The sequence below is a fragment of the Microcaecilia unicolor genome, chromosome 2 (genome assembly GCF_901765095.1).
Source record: "Microcaecilia unicolor chromosome 2, aMicUni1.1, whole genome shotgun sequence".
NCBI lineage: Eukaryota > Metazoa > Chordata > Amphibia > Gymnophiona > Siphonopidae > Microcaecilia > Microcaecilia unicolor.
In genome coordinates this window covers 10,969,294-10,996,670 of record NC_044032.1, presented here as the reverse complement: position 1 = coordinate 10,996,670, position 27,377 = coordinate 10,969,294, and the positions used below count along the sequence as shown (strand labels likewise).

Sequence of the window (27,377 nt, the reverse complement as noted above, 5' to 3'; positions counted from 1 at the left end):
ACAGTATCAAACAAATCAAATCAAATCAAACAATTTCAGGTTAATGCAAATGAATCAGTAGTTAATAATAAAAACATGTTATGTAAATAAGACTTGAATACAATCAGTGAACAAAGTGTATATAGCAATATTAAGCTCAAGCAATTATTAGTAAATCAAGATAACATAATGCAAAGTAATAAAATTGAGCTGAGTGGTAACTGAGTAGTAATGAGCCTCTACAAGATCACATAGCCACATGGACAAAAGGGTAGGTCCATGGCGAATACCGCAGCACAGAAGAAAATCTGTCAACCGGAAATCTCGTCAACAGGAAATCAGGAACTGGATGGTCCAGAGGATGGTGAAGAAAGGAATGTCAGTAGTAACAAGTATATTAATCTGTATAATATCAATACCAATATGACTCTTCTTTACCGCTATTGGGCTCATTTTCAAACGAGAAGGACGTCCATCTTTCGACATAAATCAGAAGATGGACATCCTTCTCCCAGGGACGTTCAAATCGGTATAATCTAAACCCGATTTAGGACGTCCCCAACTGCACTCCGTCACAAAGATGGCCAAAGTTCAAGGGGGGCATTGTCGGAGGCGTAGCGAAGGCGGGACTTGAGTGTGCCTAACACTTGGACGTACTTGACCCATAATCGAAAAAAGCAACCATGTCCCTGACAAACACTTGGACGTTTTCACCCAGTCGTGCTTTTCTTACAAATAAGGCACAAAAAGGGCCCAAAATGACCAGATGACCACCAGAGGGAATCGGCGATGACCTCCCCTTACTCCCCCAGTGGTCAGTAACCACCCCCCACCTTCAAAAAAACATCTTTCAAAATATGTTGTGCCAGCCTCTATGCCAGCCTCATACTCAGGTCCATCACAGCAGTATGCAGCTCCCTGGAGCAGTTTTAGTGGGTGCAGTGCACTTCAGACAGGCGGAACCAGCCCCCCCCCCCCCCACACCTGTTACATTTGTGGAGGAAACAGCAAACCCTCCAAAACCCACCACAAACCCACTGTACCCACATCTAGGTGCTCCCCTTAACCCGTAAGGGCTATGGTAGTGGTGTACAGTTGGGGGTAGTAGGTTTGGGGGGGTGGGGGGCTCAGCACACAAGGTAAGGGAGCTATGTTCCTGGGAGCAATTTATGAAGTCCACTGCAGTGCCCCCTAGGGTGCCCGGTTGGTGTCCTGGCATGTCAGGGGGACCAGTGCACTACAGATGCTGGCTCCTCCCACGCCCAAATGGCTTGCATTAGGACGTTTTTGACATGGACGTCTTTGGTTTTGAAAATCGTCGAAAGTCAGAAACGTCCATTCTAGGGACGTCCAAATCTAGGGATGCTCAAATTTAAGGATTTGGACGTCTCTGACTGTATTTTCAAAACGAAAGATGGATGTCCATCTTGTTTCAAAAATACGGGTTTCCCTGCCCCTGGATTTCGCCGTTTTGCAAGGACGTCCAAATTGCAACTTGGACGTCCCTTTCGAAAATGCCCCTCCACATCTCCCTATAGGAGTCCAATGCGGTTTACAGAAAATAAATAAAAATAAGGAAATAAAATAACTCTGTGAAATAACTTGTTTCTACCAGGTACTTGTGACCTGGATTGGCCACTGTTGGAAGCAGGATACTAGGCTAGATGGACCTTTGGTCTCACCCAGTATGTTGATTCTTATGTTCTTATGTAGTATATCTCTAACTGTAGTCTAATGAGGATTGATCAATGTTTCCTCTTTTTTCTTTTATTATGCTTTTAATTTTTGTATTTCTTTTCTGATTTGCCTGTTCAAGTGTCTGACTTTAAACATTTTGTTTGAAATATAAATTTAAAAAAAACTTTTAAAACAAAATTGGACAAAATATTTTTTCACTCAAAGAATAGTTAAGCGCTCCTGGGGGATGTGGTAAGAATGGTTAACGTATCTGGGTTTTAAAAGGTTTAGACAAGTTCCTGGAGGAAAAGTCCATAGTCTGCTATTGAAATGGACATGGCAGAAGCCACTGCTTGCCCCGGGATTGGTAGCATGGAATGTTGCTACTCTTTGAGATTCTGCATGGAATCTTGTCACTCTCTGGGATTCTAGAATATTGTTTGTCTCTTGGATTCCAGAATCTTGATACTCTTTGGGATTTCACATGGAATGTTGCTACTAATTGGGTCTCTGCCAGGTCTTGTGAGCTGGATTGGCCACTGTCGGAAGCAGGATACTGGGCTAGATGGATCATTGGTCTGACCCGGTATGGCTATTCTTATGTTCTTAACCTAACTAACCCCTGCCAAATAAAAACATCTTCAATTTCTTTTGCACTCCTTACGATTATCAATGTTGTAGTCAACAACTTGCATGCTGTCATATTCGACAACGGGTTCGATAGTATGAGAGTCAATAGAATTCAATAAGGGAGTTTTTTTTTACTAAAGCTTAGCTCGAGTTATCAGCAGCAGGGCCCATTTTATTTCTATGGGCCCTGCTGCAGATAACTTGAGCTAAGCTTTAGTAAAAGACCTCCTAGGTGATCTAGTTCTTGCGTAAAATTTGTTTTTTTTAGTTACATTTGTACCCTGTACTTTCCCACTCATGGCAGGCTCAATGCGGCAGGCAATGGAGGGTTAAGTGACTTGCCCATAGTTACAAGTAGCTGCCTGTGCTGGGAATTGAACTCAGTTCCTCAGGACCAAAGTCCACCACCCTAACCACTAGGCCACTCCTCCACAACAGATGCCCACGATGTTGATGTCGAACTTGAGCTAAGCTTTAGTGAAAGACCCCCTAGGTGATCTAGTTCTTGCGTAAAATTGATAGCATGAACACAAAATATGCCCAGGATGTTGATGTCGGTGTAGACAGGATCTGCTTCCAGATAAAACAAAGACACTCCACCAGTCGTAAAGATGGAATTCTTAGGAACAGCAATGAAACCAACATTACTGACTAGAGGAAAGCTGTTCTTGATGTCCTGTCTGTTAATAGTTACAATGAGTTCACTCTTGGGAGTGCTAACTACGCAAACATTATAAGAACGTAAATGTTGCCGTACTGGGACAGACCAAAAGTCCTTCAAGCCCAGTATCCCAAAAGAGTAAAACAGATTTTATGCTGCTTATCCTAGAAATAAGCAGTGGATTTTCCCATGTTAATAATGGCTTATCGACTTTTCTTTTAGGAAATTAGCCAAACCTTTTTTTAAACCCTGCTAAGCTAACTGCTTTTACTACATTTTCCGGCAACGAGTTCCAGAGTTTAATTACTCATCATACTTGGTCATGGTAACTTTACATTTCTCTTGCACTAACATTGGACAAGTCACAAAGGGCTTTATAATGTCTTTCAGGAAAGATTTACTTGTGCATAACCAATGAATATTTTTGGTTTGTTGGCACATTCCAAAATTGTGTTCTAGGTACTGATGTGAGTCATCATGCTTGTAGGTTTGGTACTCAAAGGTATCAATTTATTTATTTTTGTTATATTTCTACCCTGTACTTTCCCACTCATGGCAGGCTCAATGTGGCTTACATGGGGCAATGGAGGGTTAAGTGATGTGACTTGCCCAGAGTCACAAGGAGCTGCCTGTGCCTGAAGTTGGAATTGAACTCAGTTCCTCAGACCAAAGTCCACCACCCTAACCACTAGGCCACTCCTCCTCCTCTACATGGAGATAAAGGTTATTGGTCTAGATGCCAACATTAATTAATGGTTTCAATTGATAAACGTTGTCAGGAAAGAGGAAAGACCAATCCAACATATAAGCAATTTCCATATGTTCTACTGAAATTCATTTAGGTGTTGCCACGTAGGCGCTGCCATTTAGCCACCAAAGGTCCCTCTGGGCCTATTCTCTCCTCAGGGGCCTCTGACAGGTCGGTGGGCTGAGATCAGGGTCATTGTTTCCTTGAGGGCTAAATGTAAACATTAGAAAAGGAGAGAATCAGCTCAGAGGGACTTTTGGTACCTAAACATCCCATGATGAGGCCTACACAATGGAGCCTTTTTTTTTTGTTACATTTGTACCCTGCACTTTCCCACTCATGGCAGGCTCAATGCGGCTTACCTGGGGCAATGGAGGGTTAAGTGACTTGCCCAGAGTCACAAGGAGCTGCCTGTGCCTGAAGTGGGAATTGAACTCAGTTCCTCAGGACCAAAGTCCACCACCCTGGCCACTCCTCCACTTAACATTTGCCAACCATGTTCTGTATTTACATACAAAGGAATGGTATTCCCTGGGTGGAAAACTATCTCTGTCTGGATGGACTCAATAGGGTTTCTGGCAATCTTAGCAAAGGCATCGCTGATTACATCTGAAGAGACCAATAAGTGGGAACTTGACCTTGCATCGTTACTGAAACTACTGTCCAATTCTCTAAACAAATCATAAGTGAGTCCATGCACTGATTGCATGAAACTATGTTCGTCATTCATCAAACCTGTGATTCACCAGTGTTTTGATCAATCAATCTGTTGGGTTTGCAGATTGACAACAGTGACAGTATCATGTAAGGGTTTACCATGGGCAATGAGTTGAACTTGTTGAGACTGGATCTGGGCTCTGATATCTTTCATATCAGCTTGTAACTCTTTGGTAGGGTTTGTATTTTACTTACAGATACAGCATTAGCAAGAGACATAGACGAACCAAACAGGGAACCTACAGCAGTAAAAACAATTGCATCTCTGATACAGTGGAGTAGCCACAGGTGGGCCTGGGTGGGCAGTGGCCCACCCACTTAGGGCTCAGGCCCACCCAACAGTAGCACACGTTTAGTGGTAGCTGGTGGGATCCCAAGCTCGGCCAGCTGAAGACTTCCTCCAGATGGTAACGAAAATGCTACTCTCCATGATACCGGCACCTGCGTACGTTCAGTTTTCAGCGCATGCCTGCTGCAGACTGCCAAGGTGGAAAGAAGCGTTTTCCCACCAGCTGAGATATTTTTTGGGTTGTGGTTGGGGGGGGGGGGGAAGAACAATTGATGCCCACCCAGTTCTTCCTTAGGCCCACTCAAAATCTGTTGTCTGGCTATGCCCCTGCTCTGATAGACCCTAGAAATCTTCCAGACCTAGTGTCTTCTGGTTACATGGGTTGTACATTGTCTCTGACTCAGTATGTTCTGTACATTTGGCATTTTGACATATCTCATATTTATTTATTTATTAGGATTTATTTACCACCTTTTTGAAGGAATTCGCTCAAGGCGGTACACAGCAAGAATAAGTCAAACATAAGCAATAGACAATTACAGCAGTAAAAATGTTCAAATAACAATACAAAGTATGGCATTGTCTACTACTTACAACATCAACACAATACGTAATAAAACATTTTAATAGACAGCATAGGGTGCAAGCAAAGATGGAACATATAGATAGATTATATGAGTAACAGGAGTTAGAAAATAAGGGGACTAATTAGAAAGGTGCACATGAGGTCAGAAAGGTGCTTGAACATGATCTTAGGTAGGGTAGGAATGGATAAACATGTCCTGTTTTAGTATGTGCATATACGTTAAATCACTGTTTCATGCTGGGTGTATGTATAGGTGTGTTGTTGAAATGTTTCTGTGATATGGTGGGGATTCAGGGAGGAAAACAGAAAGAAAGGAAAAGTATCGTACCTAAGAAATCGTATTTCAATACTGAATGACGATTTCCTAGGTATGATATTTTTCCTATCTTTATGTATATTTATGTTTATAGACTGTATTTTGATTATTTTGTTGAATATACATTTTTAGACCCCTAATGCAGGCCAGTTAGGCCGAAACACGAGTTGTGTTGGGTCCTCCCTCATTGTTTTAGAAGACTTTTAAATAAAGACATTTTTGAACACCATCTACGTGAGGTTACTTTCCTTTGCTCTACTGTTACCCGTTTGGTGCTTTTCCTTCAAGTGGAGCCATTTGTCTTCTGTTTGTGACTGTCTGAGGACTCAGGGAGACAAAGATTTCTTGGGAGATTGATCTGGAACTGAGTAATCAGAAATCCAGGCGTATCTTACAGCAAAACTCCTGAAGGTGGACCAGACATGATCAATTTGGAAACTGCAGATCCAATCAGCAGAAAAAAAAAACAGGAACAGGACCTTCATGGTTTGGTTCTCTATCTGGAAAAGAGAACAGACTATTTCTAAGTTAGTTGCATTCAATCCATCAACAAACTCAGTTTACTGGGGTGAGAAGGTCTGAGCTGGTTAATGTGGCCCATTTAAGGAAACCTCCATTGTCAACATTTTTCTTGGTGCAAATTTAGCATGCAACCAGTGAAGCTTTACCCATACCTGAAAAAGTGAGGAAAATGTATGAACCCGCAGATGGAATGACGAGGTGGAGCCACAATACAAAGGAAGCAATGTATAGTCAGGGACTCGACATGGCCATGTTTTGACAGATGCCTGCATCAGGGGTCAAAAATAGGTACACCACAGAATGTAGTCCTCTGTGTATCTTCACAATAAATGCAACACATGCTTCACTGGCTCCCTATCCGTTTTCGCATCCTGTTCAAACTTCTTCTACTAACCTATAAATGTACTCACTCTGCTGCTCCCCAGTATCTCTCCACACTCGTCCTTCCCTACACCCCTTCCCGTGCACTCCGCTCCATGGATAAATCCTTCTTATCTGTTCCCTTCTCCACTACTGCCAACTCCAGACTTCGCGCCTTCTGTCTCGCTGCACCCTACACCTGGAATAAACTTCCTGAGCCCCTACGTCTTGCCCCATCCTTGGCCACCTTTAAATCTAGACTGAAAGCCCACCTCTTTAACTTTGCTTTTGACTCGTAACAACTTGTAACCACTCGCCTCCACCTACCCTCCCTCTCCTCCTTCCTGTACACATTAATCGATTTGATTTGCTTACTTTACTTTTTGTCTATTAGATTGTAAGCTCTTTGAGCAGGGACTGTCTTTCTTCTAAGTTTGTGCAGCACTGCGTACACCTTGTAGCGCTATAGAAATGCTAAATAGTAGTAGTAGTTTGAGAAGAAATCTGTATTCATACGAACCGCTGTAACAGCTTCTTGTGATGTAGGTATCTACCGAAACACCGGCCATGTCGTAAACATTGCTTCCTTCGTATTGTGGCTCCGCCTTATCATCAGGTCCCCCTGACCTTTATCCTCTTTCCTCCCTTCCCTCCCCCAGAGTAACATTTGGCCCTCCTGACTTTGATCTTCCTCCCTTCCTTCTCTCGCTGCTCCCAGAAAAGCATCTGCCCCCCAGACTCCGATCCCCATCCCTCCCTCAGAAGACCAGTGGGCCCCCAACAAAGATCCTCCACCACCTGTAAGCCCTCTTGGGCCTAACCTTATGTTTCTTGTTGGTCTAGAAGAGAAAGCACTGTGAGGCCTGCCATTATAGGCTGCAGCAGCCATTTTGAAGTGGAAGCCATGATGAGCAGGAGCAGGTGGCCTAAAATTGCTTCAGCTCTTTCTCCGCTAGATCACCAGGGATTATAAAGGAAGATTTGGGAGCACACAGGAGGTGGGAGGAGGGTGAAGGCATCCTTGTTGGGGGCCTGGTGCTCTTCCAAGGGGAGGGAGGAAGGCGGGATCAGAGTCAGAGGGAGGGGGGTTGGACCTGCCCAGATACCCTTATGCAAGTGCCCAGCTGAATATCAGCGGAACCTACAAAAGTACTGGCATCTGCCTCCTACTGGTCAGGCCCAGACAGTCAATGCTGACGCCCACACAAGGCCCAGTTTTGCATATCTGGGTCCAACTTAGATGGTGATGGTAAGCATTAAAAAACAAAAAAACCGCTTACCACTGTCTGCTGAATATTGGAAGTTATTAACCACCTTCATGAAGAGATTCACCCAAGGCAGTGTACATAAAGCTCGACTTAAAACAATTTTGTTACTAGTATAACGATAGTGAAATGATCAAACAAAGCATTAATACAATTGAGGTATACCAAAGGGAAATCGTGCCAAACGAACCTCATTGAGTTCTTTGATTGGGTGACAGGAGAATTGAATCAGGGACGAGCTATGGACGTAATCTACTTAGATTTCAGCAAAGCTTTTGACACGGTTCCCCACAGGAGGCTCTTAAATAAACTGGATGGGCTGAAGATAGGACCCGAAGTGGTGAACTGGATTAGGAACTGGTTGACGGACAGACGCCAGAGGGTGGTGGTGAATGGAATTCGCTCGGAGGAGGGAAAGGTGAGTAGTGGAGTGCCTCAAGGATCGGTGCTGGGGCCAATTCTGTTCAATATATTTGTGAGTGACATTGCCGAAGAGTTAGAAGGTAAAGTTTGCCTATTTGCGGATGATACTAAGATCTGTAACAGAGTGGACACCCCGGAGGGAGTGGAAAACATGAAAAAGGACCTACGGAAGCTAGAAGAATGGTCTAAGGTTTGGCAATTAAAATTCAATGTGAAGAAATGCAAAGTGAATCACTTAGGGAGTAGAAATCCACGGGAGACGTATGTGTTAGGCGGGGAGAGTCTGATAGGTACGGATGGGGAGAGGGATCTTGGGGCGATAGTATCTGAGGATTTGAAGGCGACGAAACAGTGTGACAAGGCGGTGGCCCTAGCTAGAAGGTTGTTAGGCTGTATAGAGAGAGGTATGACCCAGTGGCGTAGCCAGAAGACAATTTTTGGGTGGGCCGGCAGGTTGGACGGGTGGGCACTACAACCCCCCCCCCCCCACACACACACGGTCCAGCACATTTAAAGTTATCAGCGCTGCCTCCATTCACCTTCTCCCACCGTGGCACTGCCTCCTCTCCTGCACTTCATGGTCTCTGTCTCCCACCCCCGCGGCAGCGCTCTATCGGCGCTGCCTGCCTGACAGCTGACAGACGCGGCGCGACGACGTCCTGCTCCGGGACCTTCCCTCTGCCGCATGCAATCTGCCCTGCGTAAGCAGGAAGTTGAATCAATGCGGCAGAGGGAAGGCCCCGGAGCAGGAGGATGTCACGCCGCGTCTGTCAGCTGTCAGGCAGGCAGCGCTGATAGCAAATTGAAAGCGCTGCCGCGAGGGTGGGAGACAGAGACCGTGAAGTGCAGGAGAGGAGGCAGCGCTACGGCAGGGGTGGGAGAAGGTGAGGATGGGCCTGAGACAAAACTGGGTGGGCCTGGGCCCATCCAGGCCCACCCGTAGCTACGCCCCTGGTATGACCAGCAGAAGAAAGGGGGTGTTGATGCCCCTGTATAAGTCATTGGTGAGGCCCCACCTGGAGTATTGTCTTCAGTTCTGGAGGCCGTACCTTGTGAAGGATGTAAAAAGAATTGAAGCGGTGCAAAGAAAAGCTACGAGAATGGTATGGGATTTACGTTACAAGACGTATGAGGAGAGACTTGCGGACCTGAACATGTATACTCTGGAGGAAAGGAGAAACAGAGGTGATATGATACAGACGTTCAAATATTTGAAAGGTATTAATCCGCAAACGAACCTTTTCCGGAGATGCGAAGGCGGTAGAACGAGAGGACATGAAATGAGATTGAAGGGGGGCAGACTCAAGAAAAATGTCAGGAAGTATTTTTTCACGGAGAGAGTAGTGGATGCTTGGAATGCCCTCCCGCGGGAGGTGGTGGAAATGAAAACGGTAACGGAATCCAAACATGCGTGGGATAAACATAAAGGAATCCTGTGCAGAAGGAAGGGATCCTCAGAAGCTTAGACGAGATTGGCCGGCAAAGCCGGTGGCGGGAGACAGAGATGGTGCTGGGCAGACTTATACGGTCTGTGCCAGAGCAGGTGGTGGGAGGCGGGGCTGGTGGTTGGGGGGCGGGGATAGTGCTGGGCGGACTTGTGCGGTCTGTGCCTGGAAGGGGACGGGTATGGGTCGGGGTAGGGTATACAAAGAAAGTAGCACATGTGAGTTTATCTTGTTGGGCAGACTGGATGGACCGTGCAGGTCTTTTTCTGCCGTCATCTACTATGTTACTATGTTACTCAGAAGTATACATAATTAAACAGCACAGAACAACAATCATAAAATTAAAATATGATAAATAATAGCAGGTTACAAATGATGCACCGGTTTGGAAAGCACATTCATATGAAACAGCTTAATGCATTTACATTTGAAGATGCAAGTAACATATAATAAATACAGTATAAATGGACATGTATTAAGATCATTAAATAAAATAGATATGATGCTCATAATTGCACATCACACAACACTACTGTAACTTCACCAAAATGTAACCAGAATTTGTTTTTGGATAGTAGTGGGATACAAGAATGCATAAATTAATAAATATATAAATATCAGTACAAAACAATGAAGCATCTTAATAGATAGACGAGGGGGCCATTGTAGTTGAGTCATACGGACAGGACAAGATGGTTCATAGAGAGTCATTGGTAAACTGAAGGCAAATTACATATATGTCTAAGTAAATAAGTTATGTGGGACTGGCCTTAGTTACAGGACGTGTGGCAGATCTAGTCCAGATGCAGAGTGATTGGATAGTCAATCACCCTATGGTCCTTTTTACTAAGGTGAACCGAAAAATGGCCTGTGCTGTTGTAGGCGTGTGTACTGGATGTGCGCAGGTCCATTTTTCAGTGCGCCTGCAAAAAAAAAGGCCTTTTGGGGGGGGGGGGGGGCCCAAAAATGGACGTGTAGCAAAATAAAAATTGACACGCGTCCATTTTGGGCCTGAGACCTTACCGCCACCCATTGACTTAGCGGTAAGGTCTCACTTAGGGTTACCATATTTTGTGCCCCAGCCGCTTTCACACCCACCCCGCCCCCTTTCAGACCCTGCCCCGCCCCTTTCACGCCCTTGCTCTGCCCCTGTCACATTTTCCCCTCCCACCCGACTACACACCCCGTCACCCCCCCTCCCCTTATCTTACTACTGATCTGGTGGTCTAGTGACCTCTTTGGGGCAGGAAAGAGCCCCCTCTTTCCTGCCTGGAGCGCTGCTCTGCATGCATCCTTCCTGTTCCTGATCTCGGCAGCGATTCAAAATGGCCACCGAGAGTTGAAGTGACCTCGCGAGACTTCAACTCTCGGTGGCCATTTTGAATTGGCGCCGAGCTCAACAACAGGAAGGATGCAAGCAGGACAGTGCTCTGGGCAGGAAAGAGGGGGCTCTTTCCTGCCCTGAAGAGGTCACTAGACCACTAGGGCAGTAGTAAGGTAAGGGGAGGGGGGGTGATGGGGAGGGGGAGTGAGGGGGTGTGTGGCAGGGGGGAGGGAAAATGTGACAGGGGCGGACCGAGGGTGTGAAAGGGGGCGGGGTGGGGTGGGGTGTGAAAGGGGGTAGGGCGTGTCCTCCTTTTGGGGGGACAAAATATGGTAACCCTACTCCTAGAGGCCTCAAAGGTACATAGGGGGCTAAGCTATTCATTAGGTTCTCAGGCCCATTTTGTCTGAGAACCTTGGAAAGCAAACATAGTTTTAAATTTGGCCCAGTTAAGGTACTGGTAGCCAGTATGGTCTTTGCAGGACAGGCGAGACGTGGTCACACCACTTCCAGCCTTCTAGTTGTGTTGCAGTGTTCTGAATTAGTTGGAGCTGGTGCTAACGTTTTGGTTTGATCAATGTGCAGGGCATTACAGTAGTCTAATCATAACGTTATCACAGATTGCCAAAATGAATATGCATGAAATATATTTGTACACAATGACTCTTCACGATAGGCAAATCTATCATCATGGCAGTCCTGAAAACCCCGATGGGCTAGGTGTGCCTCCAAGATAGAGTTCAGAAGCACTAAACTAACATATCACAGCCTTCAATCTTCAAAAATCCCTCCCCTTCCCCCTCACAGCCAGAAGTACGTCTCCTTTCTCCTCTCCTTCTGACTTTCTACTACCTGTCCCCTTGATCCTGTTCCCTCACCTCATCATTTCTCTCCTTTTTTGAGCTTCTATCATCTCCTGCTCATCTACCTGATCACATTCTCCAGGCAGCGAGTGGCAGACTGGGAAGAGGGGCTTGGGCGTTCAAATTACAAAATAAAAACGGAGAGAATCGTACCTTGTGGTGACTTTCCAACGTAACAAGAAACCTGCAAACCAAAGCGAGAAAAGAAAATTAGTGACGGGTCAGTGCTGGCCTCAGTCAAGAGCCAGAATCTGTTAGTCCGTGCAATGACCGATTCCTTAACTGGATTACACTGAATGACGGGTTACTGGGTTGTAGTAAATAGCACTGAGCAGAGGAGGGGAGGCTGACCAGAGGGGGATCAAGTCCTGAGGTCAGTTCTATTCAGTGGCTTCATAAACACAAGGGTCTCTGTCAGGGATCTCTCTTCGCAAAGGTCTGAGAAAACTGTAAAGGTCTCTGCCAGAGAGTGGAAAAATTTAAAGGAGGAATTTGACAAAACTGGCAGAGAGGTCAAGAATTTGTTAGATACGGTTTCATGCGTATAACGCATTCATGTGTGTGGGGGCAGAAATCTAGAGAACAACAGAGGACATTGAAGAGTGATTTATTTATTTAGTTACATTTGTACCCTGCACTTTCCCACTCATGGCAGGCTCAATGCGGCTTACATGGGGCAATGGAGGGTTAAGTGACTTGCCCAGAGTCACAAGGAGCTGCCTGTGCCTGAAGTGGGAATCAAACTCAGTTCTTCAGTTCCCCAGGACCAAAGTCCACCACCCTAACCACTAGGCCACTCCTCCACTGTTGCTACTATTTGAGATTCTACATGGAATGTTGCTATTCCAACATTCCATGTAGAAGTCGGCCCTTGCAGATCACCAATGTGGCCGTGCAGGCTTCTGCTTCTGTGAGTCTGACGTCCTGCACGTACGTGCAGGACATCAGACTTACAGAAACAGAAGCCTGCGCAGCCTTCTACATGGAATGTTGCTAGTGGAATAGCAACATTCCATGTAGAATCTCCAATAGTAGCAACATTCCATGTAGAATCTCCAATAGTAGCGTTACCATATGGCTCCAGAAAAATGAGGACGGATTGAGCCAGACGGGTTTTACTTCCATTGCTTTCCAAAGCAATGGAAGTAAAACCCGGCTGGCTCAATCCGTCCTCCTTTTTCTGGAGCCATATGGTAACCCTATCCAATAGTATCTATTTTATTTTTGTTACATTTGTACCCTGCGCTTTCCCACTCATGGCAGGCTCAATGCGGCTTACATGGGGCAATGGAGGGTTAAGTGACTTGCCCAGAGTCACAAGGAGCTGCCTGTGCCTGAAGTGGGAATCAAACTCAGTTCCCCAGGATCAAAGTCCACTGCACTAACCACTAGGGCAGGCTTCTACATGGAATGTTGCTAGTGGAATAGCAACATCAACATTCCATGTAGAATCTCTAATAGTAGCAACAGAATCTCAATAGTAGCAACATTCCATGTAGAATCTCCAATAGTAGCAACATTCCATGTAGAATCTCCAATAGTATCTATTTTATTTTTGTTACATTTGTACCCTGCACTTTCCCACTCATGGCAGGCTCAATGCGGCTTACATGGGGCAATGGAGGGTTAAGTGACTTGCCCAGAGTCACAAGGAGCTGCCTGTGCCTGAAGTGGGAATCAAACTCAGTTCCTCAGGACCAAAGTCCACCACCCTAACCACTAGGCCACTCCTCCAGAACAGTGGTGGGGGGGGGGCATGGATGGGCCTAGGTGGGTAGGGGCCTACCCATTTTCGGCTCAGGCCCACCCAGCAGAGGCATACCCTTCCTGCAGCTGGCGGGGATCCTATCCCTCCTACCCAGCATTTCCCCTCGGTGTCCCTACTCTCCTCCTGGGTCCACCCCCCTCTTGGTCCCTGTTTCTATGCTCCCTCCATGCCCAGCCTAGTGATTTTCCATCCTGTTAACATTCTGTGTTCTGTAATTTTAATTACTGGTATTAGCACTGTTATGTGGTTTTTTTTTAAATAAAATAATTATGTGAATCACATTTCACAGAATGATGGTAATAAAGGTTCTGGTCACTGAGTTGCTTCCTGCTCTCTAATATTCAGATTTTGCAGGTACATATTTTATGTTCTTAGACAGGTGATGGTTTCGTTCTTTCTTCTCTTTCATCTCATTACCTTTTTTTTTCATACAGATGAAGACAGCAACCGCTGTTCCCAGACACGGCAGAATCAGTAGCACCAGCAGCACCAGGAGAAGAAACCCTGGTTCCTTGTCCCTGGGCTTCTCTCCAACATTCAGGCTCTTCTCATCACACCCAAACTCATTCTGGGCTCTGCAGGTGTACGTCCCATTCTGACTCACAGAGAGATTGGACAGGATTAGGTTCTGTTCAGCGAGTTCTGTCTCTACTGACGTTGGCATCTCCTCATTCTCTGGCCTGTCCCAAGTGATGTTGGGGAGCGGGAGTCCTTCAACCACACACTCCAGCGAGCGCCCCACAGAGACGTTCCCCTGGAGCGTCAGGTTCATTACCTTGGGTCGAGCTGTAGAAAGATGAAGAAAGGAATTATTGCATATACGGTATCTGTACCTTTTTACTTAGACTACGAGCATTTGTGCTCATTGCTTTCTACGTGCATAGTGAATTTGGGTGGTTTTTTATATTTACATGACCTTTCCCTCTGCCATCATGTTTATTCTGGGGGTGACTTTCCGAAATCCCCTGTTTCCTTTTGTCACCCCCACCCTCTAGTTTAAATGTCTAGAAACATACTGTCTGAATTTCTCCCCAAGGATCCTTTTTCCCATCACAGAAAGATGTAGCCCATCATTACAGTACAGCCTGTTATTTTTCCAGATATTACCCCATTCTCCTATGCATTGGAGCCGACTCTGTGGGTGCTGTGGGTGCTTGAGCACCCCCAATATTGAGAAAATTATTTGTATGTGTCCAGGGAGGGGTCATTTCCATTGGGCTTAGCACCCCCAATAATTTTGAAAAGTTGGCTCCTATGCTCCTATGTATCTGGAAATGAAAATAAGATGATACCTTTTTTATTGGCCAAAATTTAATACATTTCTTGATTAGCTTTCGAAGGTTGCCCGTCTTCGTCAGATCGGAAATAAGCAAATGTGCTAGCTGACAGTGTATATAAGTGAAAACATTCAAGCATTGACAGTCTGACAGGGTGGGAGGATGGGGGTGGGTCGGAAGTATGCATGGGAACATCAAAGCATATCACTGATATTCTAACACCCTGATGGCGAACCTATGACACGCGTGTCAGCACTGACACGCGTAGCCATTTTGGATGACACGCGGCGCCGCCGCAGTGTGGTCCGCCCTCCCTCCTCGCTCCCGGAAACTAACCTTAAAGCCTCCTTTCACGTCGCAGCAAGCAGCAGCAGGGCAGGCCACTCCTTCCTTCCGTGTCCTGACCTCGCCTGACGTAACGTCCGCGAGGGCGGAGCACAGAAGGAAGGAGGAGAGGTCTGCCCTGCTGCTGCTTGCTGCAACGTGAAAGGAGGCTTTAAGGTTAGTTCCGGGCCCGGTAGTGGGTGGAGGTGGGGCCCGGCGACCTCGGGTGGGCAGCAATCTCGGGTAGGGGCGCCCGGGGGCGTTCCTAGTAGCAGTGATTTTTCTTGAAGTGACACACCACCCGAGTTATGCTCAGTTTTTTGGTGAATTTTGACACACCAAGCTCAAAAGGTTGCCCATCACTGTTCTAACAGGATGGGTGTGGATAGGTGAGGGGTGGGGTGATCAACAGACACATACAGCTTTATGGTTTATAATGGGCTAAGAACCCCAGATCCTTGTTAAGTCCTTTCTGTTGGGTGTTAAAATATTCAATCATTCTGACTTCAAAGGTCTTACGTTCTTGTATGGTTTTAAAGTTACCTTTCAGGATTCTCACTGTGAAGTCACTGGTACAGTGTCCTGGTCCTGTAAACCCTACTGGCACCAGTATTGTTCATGTGATGTCTATGTAAATTGAATCTTGTCTTAAGCATCTGGCCTGTTTCTCCAATATAGCATCCTTCGTTACATTTTTTACACTGAATGATATATACCACATTGGAAGATGAGCAAGTGAAAGATCCCTTTATGTTGAATATCTTTCCTTTGTGGATGACTTTGGGGTCCTGTGAAATATTTTGGCATAGTTTGCAACTGGATAAATTACAGGGAAGTGTGCCCTTCTGTTCATTTTCAGTCAGAATGATTGAATATTTTAACACCCAACAGAAAGGACTTAACAAGGATCTGGGGTTCCTAGCCCATTATAAACCATAAAGCTGTATGTCTCTGTTGATCACCCCACCCCTCACCTATCCACACCCATCCTGTTAGAATATCAATGATATGCTTTGATGTCCCCATGCATACCTCCAACCCACCCCCATCCTCCCACCCTGTCAGACTGTCATAGTAATGCTCGAATGTTTTCACTTATATACACTGTCAGCTAGCACATTTGCTTATTTACGATCTGACGAAGAAGGGCAACCTTCGAAAGCTAATCAAGAAATGTATTAAGTTATGTCCAATAAAAAAGGTATCATCTTATTTTCTTTTCCATGTTTTATTTTGTTTGATTTCTATTAATAACCTTAAGAGTGGACTAACACGGCTACCACACTCCTCTCCTATGTATCTAAAACCTTCTTCTTTACACCAAGACTCAAGCCACTTATTGAATTCCTCTGTTTTGCATAGTCTTTCCTCTCCCCTCCCCTCCCCAACATATGAATTACTTCAGAAAAAGCCACAGTCCGAACCAAAGATTTCAGTCCCTCCCCAAACTTCTGGAACGCTCTCTGTGCTGTAAACTTGCTATTGTTGGCCAGGTCATTTGTCCCCAGGTGAATTACATCAGCGTTAGAAGCCTCGCTCTCTTCTCGGATCACTTTCAGTATTTGGTCTGTACATCTTGTAGCTGAACATCCTGGAAGACATTTCACTAGGTTGGAACCCCTGAACTATGCTCCTAAGTTAATGCCTCTGATAATGGAGTCTACGAGCAGTAAGAATTTTCTGCTTTTCACCATTCTGTCATTATTTGGGGGATGTTTCTTGGGTTGTGCTATTTTCATTGCCTCTGGTTCTACCATAGTACTTCTTTTTTTCAGCATCATAATGATGCAGTACAGCAAAATAATTTGACAGGGGCAAAGGTTGGGAAGGTGAGTGTGAGTGCAATACATTTTATGCTGCTTGTCCCAGAAATAAGCAGTGGATTTACCTCAAGTCCATTTTAATAATAGCTTATGGACTTTTCTTTTAGGAAGCCATCCAAACCTTTTTTTAAACCCCGCTAATCTAACTGCTTTTACCACATTCTCTGGCAACAAATTCCAGCGTTTTTGGAAAGAGTAAACAAGCAATTCATGTCTACCCATTCCACTCCACTCAGTATTTTATCTAGCTCTATCATATCTCCTCTCAGCCATCTTTTCTCCAAGCTGAAGAGCCCAAGCCATTTCAGCCTTTCCTCATAGGGAAGTCATCCCATCCCCTTTATCATTTTCGTTGTCCTTCTCTGCACCTATATCTTTTTTGAGATGCGGTGACCAGAATTGCACACAGTATTCGAGGTGCAGTCGCACCTTGGAGCGATCCAAAGGCATTATAACAACTTCATTTTTATTTTCCATTCCTTTCCTAATAATACCTAACATTCTATTTGCTTTCTTTGCTGCTGCAGCACAATGAGCAGAAGGTTTCAAAGTATTGTCAATGATGACTCCTACATCCCTTTCCTAGTCAGCGACTCCTAACATGAACCTTGCATGATGTAGCTATAGTTCGGGTTCCTCTTTCCCACGTGCATCACTTTGCACTTGCTCACATTAAACATCATCTGCCATTTGGATGCCCAGTCTCCCAATCTCGTAAGTTCCTCTTATAATTTTTCACAATCCTCCTGCGATTTAACGACTGTGAATAACTTTGTGTCATCAGCAAATTTAATTACCTCACTAGTTACTCCCATCTTTAGGCCATTTATAAATATGTTAAAAAGCAGCAGTCCCAGCACAGACCCCTGGGGAACCCCACTAACTACCCTTCTCCATTGAGAATACTGACCATTTAACCCTACTCTCTGTTTTGTTTTTTTATTTGTACCCCACGCTTTCCCACTCATGGCAGGCTCAATGCGGCTTACATGGGGCAATGGAGGGTTAAGTGACTTGCCCAGAATCACAAGGAGCTGCCTGTGCCTGAAGTGGGAATCCAACTCAGTTCCTCAGGACCAAAGTCCACCACTCTAGCCACTAGGCCACTCCTCCACTGTTGCTACTATTTGAGATTCTACATGGAATGTTGCTATTCCACTAGAAGTCGGCCCTTGCAGATCACCAATGTGGCCGCGCAGGCTTCTGCTTCTGTGAGTCTGACGTCCTGCACGTGCGGGACGTCAGACTCACAGAAACAGAAGCCTGCGCAGCCTTCTACATGGAATGTTGCTAGTGGAATAGCAACGTTCCATGTAGAATCTCCAATAGTAGCAACATTCCATGTAGAATCTCCAATAGTATCTATTTTATTTTTGTTACGTTTGTACCCCGCGCTTTCCCACTCATGGCATGTGGGGCAATGGAGGGTTAAGTGACTTGCTCAGAGTCACAAGGAGCTGCCTGTGCCTGAAGTGGGAATCCAACTCAGTTCCTCAGGACCAAAGTCCACCCCCCTAACCACTAGGCCACTCCTCCACTGTTGCTACTATTTGAGATTCTACATGGAATGTTGCTATTCCACTAACAACATTCCATGTAGAAGTCGGCCCTTGCAGATCACCAATGTGGCCGCGCAGGCTTCTGCTTCTGTGAGTCTGACGTCCTGCACGTGCAGGACGTCAGACTCACAGAAACAGAAGCCTCCGCAGCCTTCTACATGGAATGTTGCTAGTGGAATAGCAACGTTCCATGTAGAATCTCCAATAGTAGCAACATTCCATGTAGAATCTCCAATAGTATCTACTTTATTTTTGTTACATTTGTACCCTGCGCTTTCCCACTCATGGCAGGCTCAATGCAGCTTACATGGGGCAATGGAGGGTTAAGTGACTTGCCCAGAGTCACAAGGAGCTGCCTGTGCTGTGCCTGAAGTGGGAATCGAACTCAGTTCCTCAGGTCCAAAGTACACCACCCTAACCACTAGGCCACTCCTCCACTCCACCACCCTAACCACTAGGCCACTCCTCTGTTTTCTATCCTGTAACCTGTTTTCAATCCACAATAGAACACGACCTCCTATCTTGAGTTATTGTGTGGAGTTTATCTGCTAAGGGTCTTCTGATCTGTTTATTCAGCCTACTGGTGTAGCCAGTTCTTGCATGGTCCCTCAGCCAAGAAGTGTGGTTTTGCACCTCTGTCCCTACTCCACTGGGCTCATTATAGGCAACCACCTAGCTACATACACAAGAATGGGTTGCAGGGGTATAAAAAGGGCAACAAATCTTTATATAAAGTAAGTAAAAGCAAGAGGAAATGATGTGGTTCTCCAAACAGGTGGCTTCAAAAGTAAAGGAAATTCAGAGAAAGAGAAACATTGTTGCATAAAGGTCATTGTACCCATATCTTCTTCCCGTGCACTCCGCTCCATGGATAAATCCTTCTTATCTGTTCCCTTCTCCACTACTGCCAACTCCAGACTTTGCGCCTTCTGTCTCGCTGCACCCTACGCCTGGAATAAACTTCCTGAGCCCCTACGTCTTGCCCCATCCTTGGCCACCTTTAAATCTAGACTGAAAGCCCACCTCTTTAACATTGCTTTTGACTCGTAACCACTTGTAACCACTCGCCTCCACCTACCCTCCTCTCCTCCTTCCTGTACACATTAATTGATTTGATTTGCTTACTTTATTTTTTGTCTATTAGATTGTAAGCTCTTTGAGCAGGGACTGTCTTTCTTCTATGTTTGTGCAGCGCTGCGTACGCCTTGTAGCGCTATAGAAATGCTAAATAGTAGTAGTAGTAGTCTCTTGTAATCAGAGGTGATATTGTGATGTCATAATGCCTCAGGCCACCAATAAGAGCCAACCTCATCAGTGATGTCACAATGGCTTGATTGTCCTATACTTGGCTCACTTTTATTACATAGCTCTTTGAGCAGGGACTGTCTTTCTTCTATGTTTGTGCAGCGCTGCGTACGCCTTGTAGCGCTATAGAAATGCTAAATAGTAGTAGTAGTAGTCTCTTGTAATCAGAGGTGATATTGTGATGTCATAATGCCTCAGGCCACCAATAAGAGCCAACCTCATCAGTGATGTCACAATGGCTTGATTGTCCTATACTTGGCTCACTTTTATTACATAGCTCTTTGAGCAGGGACTGTCTTTCTTCTATGTTTGTGCAGCGCTGCGTACGCCTTGTAGCGCTATAGAAATGCTAAATAGTAGTAGTAGTAGTAGTAATTTTAGGTCTTCAGCTACTTTTACTCTCTCTTCTCTTTCCCCCCCCCCTTTCTCCTGCCCTTCCTTGTTTCCAATTTCTTATCATTTATTATTTTCCTTATACATCTTATATATTTTCTATTTTCAAGATATTTACTTAAATCTTAAAAAATTATAAAAATTCACATTTTGAGAAATTTATTATAGTACTAGTAAAAAAAGGCCCGATTCTGCCTGAAATGAAACGGGCGCTAGCAAGGGTTCCCCCCTCCCTCCGTTGCTGTCTCCCTCTCTGTCCTCCGAGTCCCACGCCCTCCTTTCGTCCCCTCCGAGTTCGAGGCCGTCCTCCCTCTCCTCTCCCACTCCCCTGTAACTCACCACTTTGTCGAACGTCGACCGCGATTGTGGCGGGGCCATTTGTGGAGGGGTGGTTGGAGGGTAGCTGGCACGTTTTTAGTCGGTGGTCACTGTGGGGTTCGTCGGTTGAAGCCATCTACCTCTGGCCATGTCTCCGCCCTGGACGTCATAACGTTTGACGTGAGGGCAGGGCTAGGAGACATGGGCAGAGAGAGATGGCTTCAGTTGGGCACGTCCTCGGCCGCTTTTGTTTGTTAGGCAGTCTGCAGCGATTCGTTGGAAGGGGAGGAGTAGGGAAACACGCCCCGTTCGTTCATTTTCGTTGTTTTGTAATTGTTCCGCCCTCGACGTCATCACGTCTGACGCGAGGGCGGGGCATGGAGACATGGTGAGTGTTGTGGCTTCACCACCATGAACTTACGAACCGGTGTCTGAGTGGCTGCAGTGGCGTCAGTGTCTTCAGAACGTTGAGGATGAGTTTTATTATAGTAGATGTTAAAGGTTTTCAGCTTATCATTCTGCATAACTTACTAGGAAATGTACAAATAAGATAATAACTTCTTTGAATATCCATTTTCCCTGTTCCAATTTGTATCCCTTTGTTCTAATAAAAATTTCAATAAAATCTTTTGAAAAAAGAAAGAGAAACACAAAAAGAATAGCACATAAATCTAAGAGAGTTGAAGAAAGAAATCGGGAGAGCAAAAACAGAGAATAAAAAATGGAAAAAGATGTACAGCATGGTGATAAGACTTTTTCAGGTATATTACTACTACTACTACTACTTGACATTTCTAAAGCGCTACTAGGGTTACGCAGCGCTGTACAATTTAACATAGAAGGACAGTCCCTGCTCAAAAGAGCTTACAATCTAAAGGACAAATGTACAGTCAGTCAAATAGGGGCAGTCTAGATTACCTGAATAGGTATAAAGGTTAGGTGCCGAAAGCAACATTGAAGAGGTGGGCTTTGAGCAAGGATTTGAAGATGGGTAGGGAGGGGGCTTGGCGCAAGGGCTCAGGAAGTTGATTCCAAGCATAGGGTGCGGCGAGGCAGAATGAGCGGAGCCTGGAGTTGGCGGTGGTGGAGAAGGGTACTGAGAGGAGGGATTTGTCCTGTGAGCGGAGGTTACGGGCGGGAACGTAAGGGGAAATGAGGGTAGAGAGGTAATGAGGGGCTGCAGACTGAGTGCATTTGTAGGTAAGAAGGAGAAGCTTGAACTGTATGCGGTATCTGATTGGAAGCCAGTGAAGTGACCTGAGAAGATGGGTGATATGAGTATATCGGTTCAGGCGGAATATAAGACATGCAGCAGAGTTCTGAACAGATTGAAGGGGGGATAGATGGCTAAGTGGGAGGCCAGTAAGGAGTAAGTTGCAGTAGTCAAGGCGAGAGGTAATGAGAGAGTGGATGAGAGTTCGGGTGGTGTGTTCAGAGAGGAAAGGGCGAATTTTGTTGATGTTAAAGAGAAAGAAGCGACAGGTCTTGGCTATCTGCTGGATATGCGCAGAGAAGGAGAGGGAGGAGTCGAAGATGAAGAAGAAGACCAGAGATCAAATTACAAGACTCAAATATACTGATGGCGAAAAGTGGAATTACTCAACAATTACTTCTGTTTAATACTCACGGAAGAAAAACTTGGCAAAGGTCTGCAGATGTTTGACAAACATACCTGTGGGGATGGTATTGATACCACGCTGAAAGTGTTTATGAACATAATACAAAATTGAACATGGACAAAGCCGTGGAACCCAATGAGATACATCCCAGGATGCTGAAGGAGCTTAGAGAGGTTTTGATGGCCGTCTAAAGGTTGTGTTTAATAGATCCCAAGCACCACAGGATTGGAGAAAGGCTAATGCATTCACTCTTCACAAAGACATTAACAGAGAAGAGGTAGGAAATTACAGACTGATAAGCCTTGTCTTGGTGGTGGGGAAGGTAATGGAGATGCAGCTGAAGGAAAGAATGGTCAGCTTTTTACAATCCAATGAGTTACAAGATCCAAATCAACATTAATTTACGAAAGGCAAAATCTAATACTGTTCCTCATAGGATGCTCAAAAATAAACTAAGTGGCTTGAGGATGGGACCTGAGGTGTTAAACTGGATCAGAAATTGATTGACTGAGAGGTGGCAGAGAGTGGTGGTCAATGGAATTTGCTCAAAAGAAAGAAAGGTAAGTAGTGGAGTGCCTCAGGGATCTGTCCTGGAACAGATTCTGTTCAATATATGTGAGAGCAATATTGCAGAAGGTTTTTTGTTTAGCCAAACCGAAGTTTATTTTGACCTTGAAACATCTGATTGGTCAGACTCCTGAGGCAGGCACTTAGGTGCCGAAACACGGCCACTGCGTCGAGTCCTTTCGGTGTATTCCCAATAAACATCATTGACCACTAATCTCCTGAGTCTTCGTCGTGATTTTTGGAAGTGCCATCCTGTTCTACTACAGTCGAAGGGATTGTTGTTCCTTCACCTCTTAATGGTGTTTCCCTCTACTCCTCTGAGAACAAGGATGACCAAAGTATCCTCTCTATGTTGTGACTCAACAGCCCAAACCTTTCCATAACACACTAGTGATCTTCAGCCCTTCTCTTTCTCAGCAATGGGCAGCATAACCTGCGATCTAGCAGGCTTCTCATCCAAAAGCTGTAATTTCAGCCAATAAAAGGAATTACATGTCGTCTTTCTATCTTTTGGAAATACGGGTGTGGTCTTGCCAGAAGTCTCTTACCTACTACGGTGAAATCGGTTCCTGTTAAGTCTGTCCAGGCTTCCCCAGTTATATTAGTGAGGTTGACACGACAGTAGTACCTCTTCTTGTCTTCATATGTCACATTCTGGATCTGCAAAGAGAGATTGTGCTGCCGAGGATCCCCCGCCAGTCGGTAGCGATGAGTCTCGCTGTCCGATTTTGTACAGTTATCAGAGCTGTGGTCTCCAGAGGAGCTGTTCGTGATGGAGCACTGGAAGATCAACGGTCCTTTAAATTGAAAATCTGTCCTCCAGATCACCACAATCGTCCCATTATAGGATGGATGTCCACTTGAGAAGGTGCAGGGTAGCATCGCTGATTCCCCTTTTATTCCCAGCTCATGCAGTGACATATTCGTGTATAAGCCTGGGGAAACCCCACTGCCTGGTGCCATACCTGTAAAAGACATGAGAATCATAATTAGGGCATTTTGTAGAGATGGGAAAAAGTGAATTACTGTAATATTCTTTTGTACAATATCCGCCCAACAGCTGCATGTGACCCCAGCTGGATGGACGGTCCAGGTCTTTATCTGCCGTCACTTACTATGTTACTACTACTACTACTACTACTATTTAGTATTTCTATAGCGCTACAAGGCATACGCAGCGCTGCACAAACATAGAAGAAAGACAGTCCCTGCTCAAAGAGCTTACAATCTAATGTTACTATGTAAAAGACCTATGAGCTCCAATTTCAGTACTAACGGTCAAGGGACCAAAGCCTCAAATCTTTCCCTTTAAAAGTCGATCCATTCCACCTTCATCCTTACCCCACTGAGGCTCCCATGATTTTGCTTCTCCTTTGAAATAATGTACAGAGCAGGACATGTGTAACTGAGTGTGAAACACAGCTACATGACAAAAGGCAAGCTGGAAGGTGACCAGTTCCCTGGTACCAGGAGTCACTATTACAATATTTTAGATTTGATTTACGGGGCCAGAGAGCTTGCCTCGTCAGTACACCCATGAAATGCTTCCAGGTTATCTCACACCCATATCCTCCCACTGAAAAGATCCTACAGGCTATGCCTACCTTTCCCCCACAAATCCAACCTCAGATGTGCCCCAAGTTACCCTCTCCAACACCCCCATGTAGCCAGTCCTCTCTGTAGGTGGGGCTGAGGCAGTGGCATAGCCAAGGGTGGGCTTGGGTGGGCACTTTGAGCTCAGGCCCACCAGTAGCAGCATACCTATGATGTGGCCAGCAGAGATTCCCAAACTGAAAATTCCCAACAACTGTCCTTCCTGCATACCTTATAAATAGCAGATTTTCGCCTGCAGGAAGCAGCGACTGATACATACTGCTTACACCGGCCCCGCAGCCTTCCCTCTGACGTAAAAACCCCCTAAGGGGGATAAGGTTATTGGTATATCTGGTTTTCTTTTATATCAGTAGTTGTTGCAGCGTGGGAGGGGGGCGGGGCACTGGGTACCCGAGCATAGGCCCTCCAAGGAGGTCCTTGAAGGAGGCCTTATTGTTCTCCCGGAGGTGAATGGGAGGCCTTGGTTACTATGCCAAGCCTAGGGGTCTAGGCTTGGGGGTTGGGTTAACTTGCCCTTGTTGTATGGTGGGGCAAGGGGAAATGGTATTTGGTAAGGTTTACTGCAGTCACCTTGCTGCAGATGGCAGGTAGCCCAGTGTCTTTTCTTGGATGAATGCTAGCTCAAGTTACTGTTATACCACCAATAACTGAACCTGCGGCCTTGTTAAACCCAATAAAATGTTTTGACTGTTAAAGAAAAGGGTTCTTTGGTTTTTGTATTATTGGATAAGGGGGGAGAGCAAGTCATAAGTACATAAGTAATGCCACACTGGGAAAAGACCAAGGGTCCATCGAGCCCAGCATCCTGTCCATGACAGCGGCCAATCCAGGCCAAGGGCACCTGGCGAGCTTCCCAAACGTACAAACATTCTATACATGTTAGTCCCGGAATTGTGGATTTTTCCCAAGTCCATTTAGTAGCGGTTTATGGACTTGTCCTTTAGGAAACCGTCTAATCCCCTTTTAAACTCTGCCAAGCTAACCGCCTTCACCACGTTCTCCGGCAACGAATTCCAGAGTTTAATTACGCGTTGGGTGAAGAAAATTTTCCCGGATTTGTTTTAAATTTACTACACTGTAGTTTCATCGCATGCCCCCTAGTCCTAGTATTTTTGGAAAGCGTGAACAGACGCTTCACATCCACCTGTTCCACTCCACTCATTATTTTATATACCTCTATCATGTCTCCCCTCAGCCATCTCTTCTCCAAGCTGTATAGCCCTAGCCTCCTTAGTCTTTCTTCATAGGGAAGTCAGCCCATCCCCACTATCATTTTAGTTGCCCTTCGCTGCACCTTTTCCAATTGTACTATATCTTTCTTGAGATGCGGCGACCAGAATTGAACACAATACTCAAGGTGCGGTCGCACCATGGAGCGATATAACGGCATTATAACATCCTCACACCTGTTTTCCATACCTTTCCTAATAATACCCAACATTCTATTCGCTTTCCTAGTCGCAGCAGCACACTGAGCAGAAGGTTTCAGCGTATTGACGACGACACCCAGATCCCTTTCTTGGTCCGTAACTCCTAACGTGGAACCTTGCATGACGTAGCTATAATTCGGGTTCTTTTTTCCCACATGCATCACCTTGCACTTGCTCACATTAAACATCATCTGCCATTTAGCCGCCCAGTCTCCCAGTCTCGTAAGGTCCTCTTGTAATTTTTCACAATCCTGTCGCGATTTAACAACTTTGAATAACTTTGTGTCATCAGCAAATTTAATTACCTCACTAGTTACTCCCATCTCTAAATCATTTATAAATATATTAAAAAGCAGCGGTCCTAGCACAGACCCCTGAGGAACTCCACTAGCTACCCTTCTCCATTACGAATACTGCCCATTTAACCCCACTCTCTGTTTCCTAACCTTCAACCAGTTTTTAATCCACAATAGGACATTTCCTCCTATCCCATGACCCTCCAATTTCCTCTGTAGCCTTTCATGAGGTCTTACATCCCGTGTTAGTGGTAAATTTAATAGATAGAGATCAATGACTCTTCCCACATCAAACAATCCAGATTGAGAAGTGTTACAACAAAAAGAATCTCTCACACACAGACTCCACTACTTTCACACTGAAGAAAGCCACAGTAACATCAAACTGAAACATGAAAGGGATCAATTTGACCTCTTTGGTTTTTCTAAGTATGACCACTTATATCTTGGAAAGTACGGTAGCTAATCCCTTGAAACTTACGTTTCATGTAAAACAACAATACGCATGAAAAGTCATAGCTGCCAAAATCATTTGCTCATAAATTCTTTAAAGGTAAACATATTAGGGATGAAAATGACCCCTATTACTACAACTATTACTTATCATTTCTGTAGCACTTCTAGACGTACTCAGTGCTGTACATTTGAACATGAGACCATCCCTGCTGACAGAGTTTACAATCTAATCAGGACAGACAAACAGGACAAATAAGGGATTATGGCATTGTTTATTCTGGGAATGATAAAACTGACATGGGTACTGAACAAGTGAGTAAGGGTTACGAGTTAAAAGCAGCATCAAAAAGGTGGGCTTTTAGCCTAGATTTGAAGACGGCCAGAGACGGAGCTTGACGTACAAGCTCAGGAAGTCTATTCCAGACATATGGTGCAGAAACATAAAAGGAACTGAGTCTGGAGTTGGCAGTGGAGGAGAAGGGTGCAGATCAGAGAGATTTACCTAATGGAGTACCCTGAGAAGAGTGTAGGGAGCGATAAGAGTGGAGACTGTCTTAACCGTAGCTGGCAAGGAAGATGATGCACATTTAGAGAATCTGGGAGGAAGAGAGAGATGCTGGATTTGAGGTGGGCTGAAGGAGAGAGAGGGACACGCTGAGACTACTGCTGTGGGGGCCCCTGGGAGCACAAGGCTCTGTGTGACCGCCCCAAAGACTGGCCCTGCCTATGGCACACCCCCTTGAGATCTGGACGCACTGCAGATGAACTGCATAGAAAAGCATCTGGAAAATGGGTTTCAAAAATACCAATTTTGACGTTTTGG

At 45.3% G+C, this 27,377-nt stretch overlaps 1 protein-coding gene across 2 annotated transcripts in view; it reads right to left on the bottom strand.

Annotated features, from left to right (window-relative positions):
• Positions 1 to 5,428: 5,428 nt before the first annotated feature.
• Positions 5,429 to 27,377, bottom strand: part of LOC115461811 (sialic acid-binding Ig-like lectin 15) — a 31,601-nt gene continuing 9,652 nt past the window's right edge. Inside the window, exons 2-5 of one of the 2 annotated variants that reach the window (XM_030191854.1) lie at positions 23,307 to 23,723; positions 13,991 to 14,359; positions 11,959 to 11,989; positions 5,429 to 6,120 (exon numbers count right to left, since the gene is read on the bottom strand). In XM_030191854.1, the coding sequence (XP_030047714.1) occupies positions 6,054 to 6,120; positions 11,959 to 11,989; positions 13,991 to 14,359; positions 23,307 to 23,723 (884 nt within the window). In that variant the 3' untranslated portion in view covers positions 5,429 to 6,053. The remainder of the gene's footprint in view (positions 6,121 to 11,958; positions 11,990 to 13,990; positions 14,360 to 23,306; positions 23,724 to 27,377) is intronic. The other variant, XM_030191855.1, reaches the window with a different exon arrangement.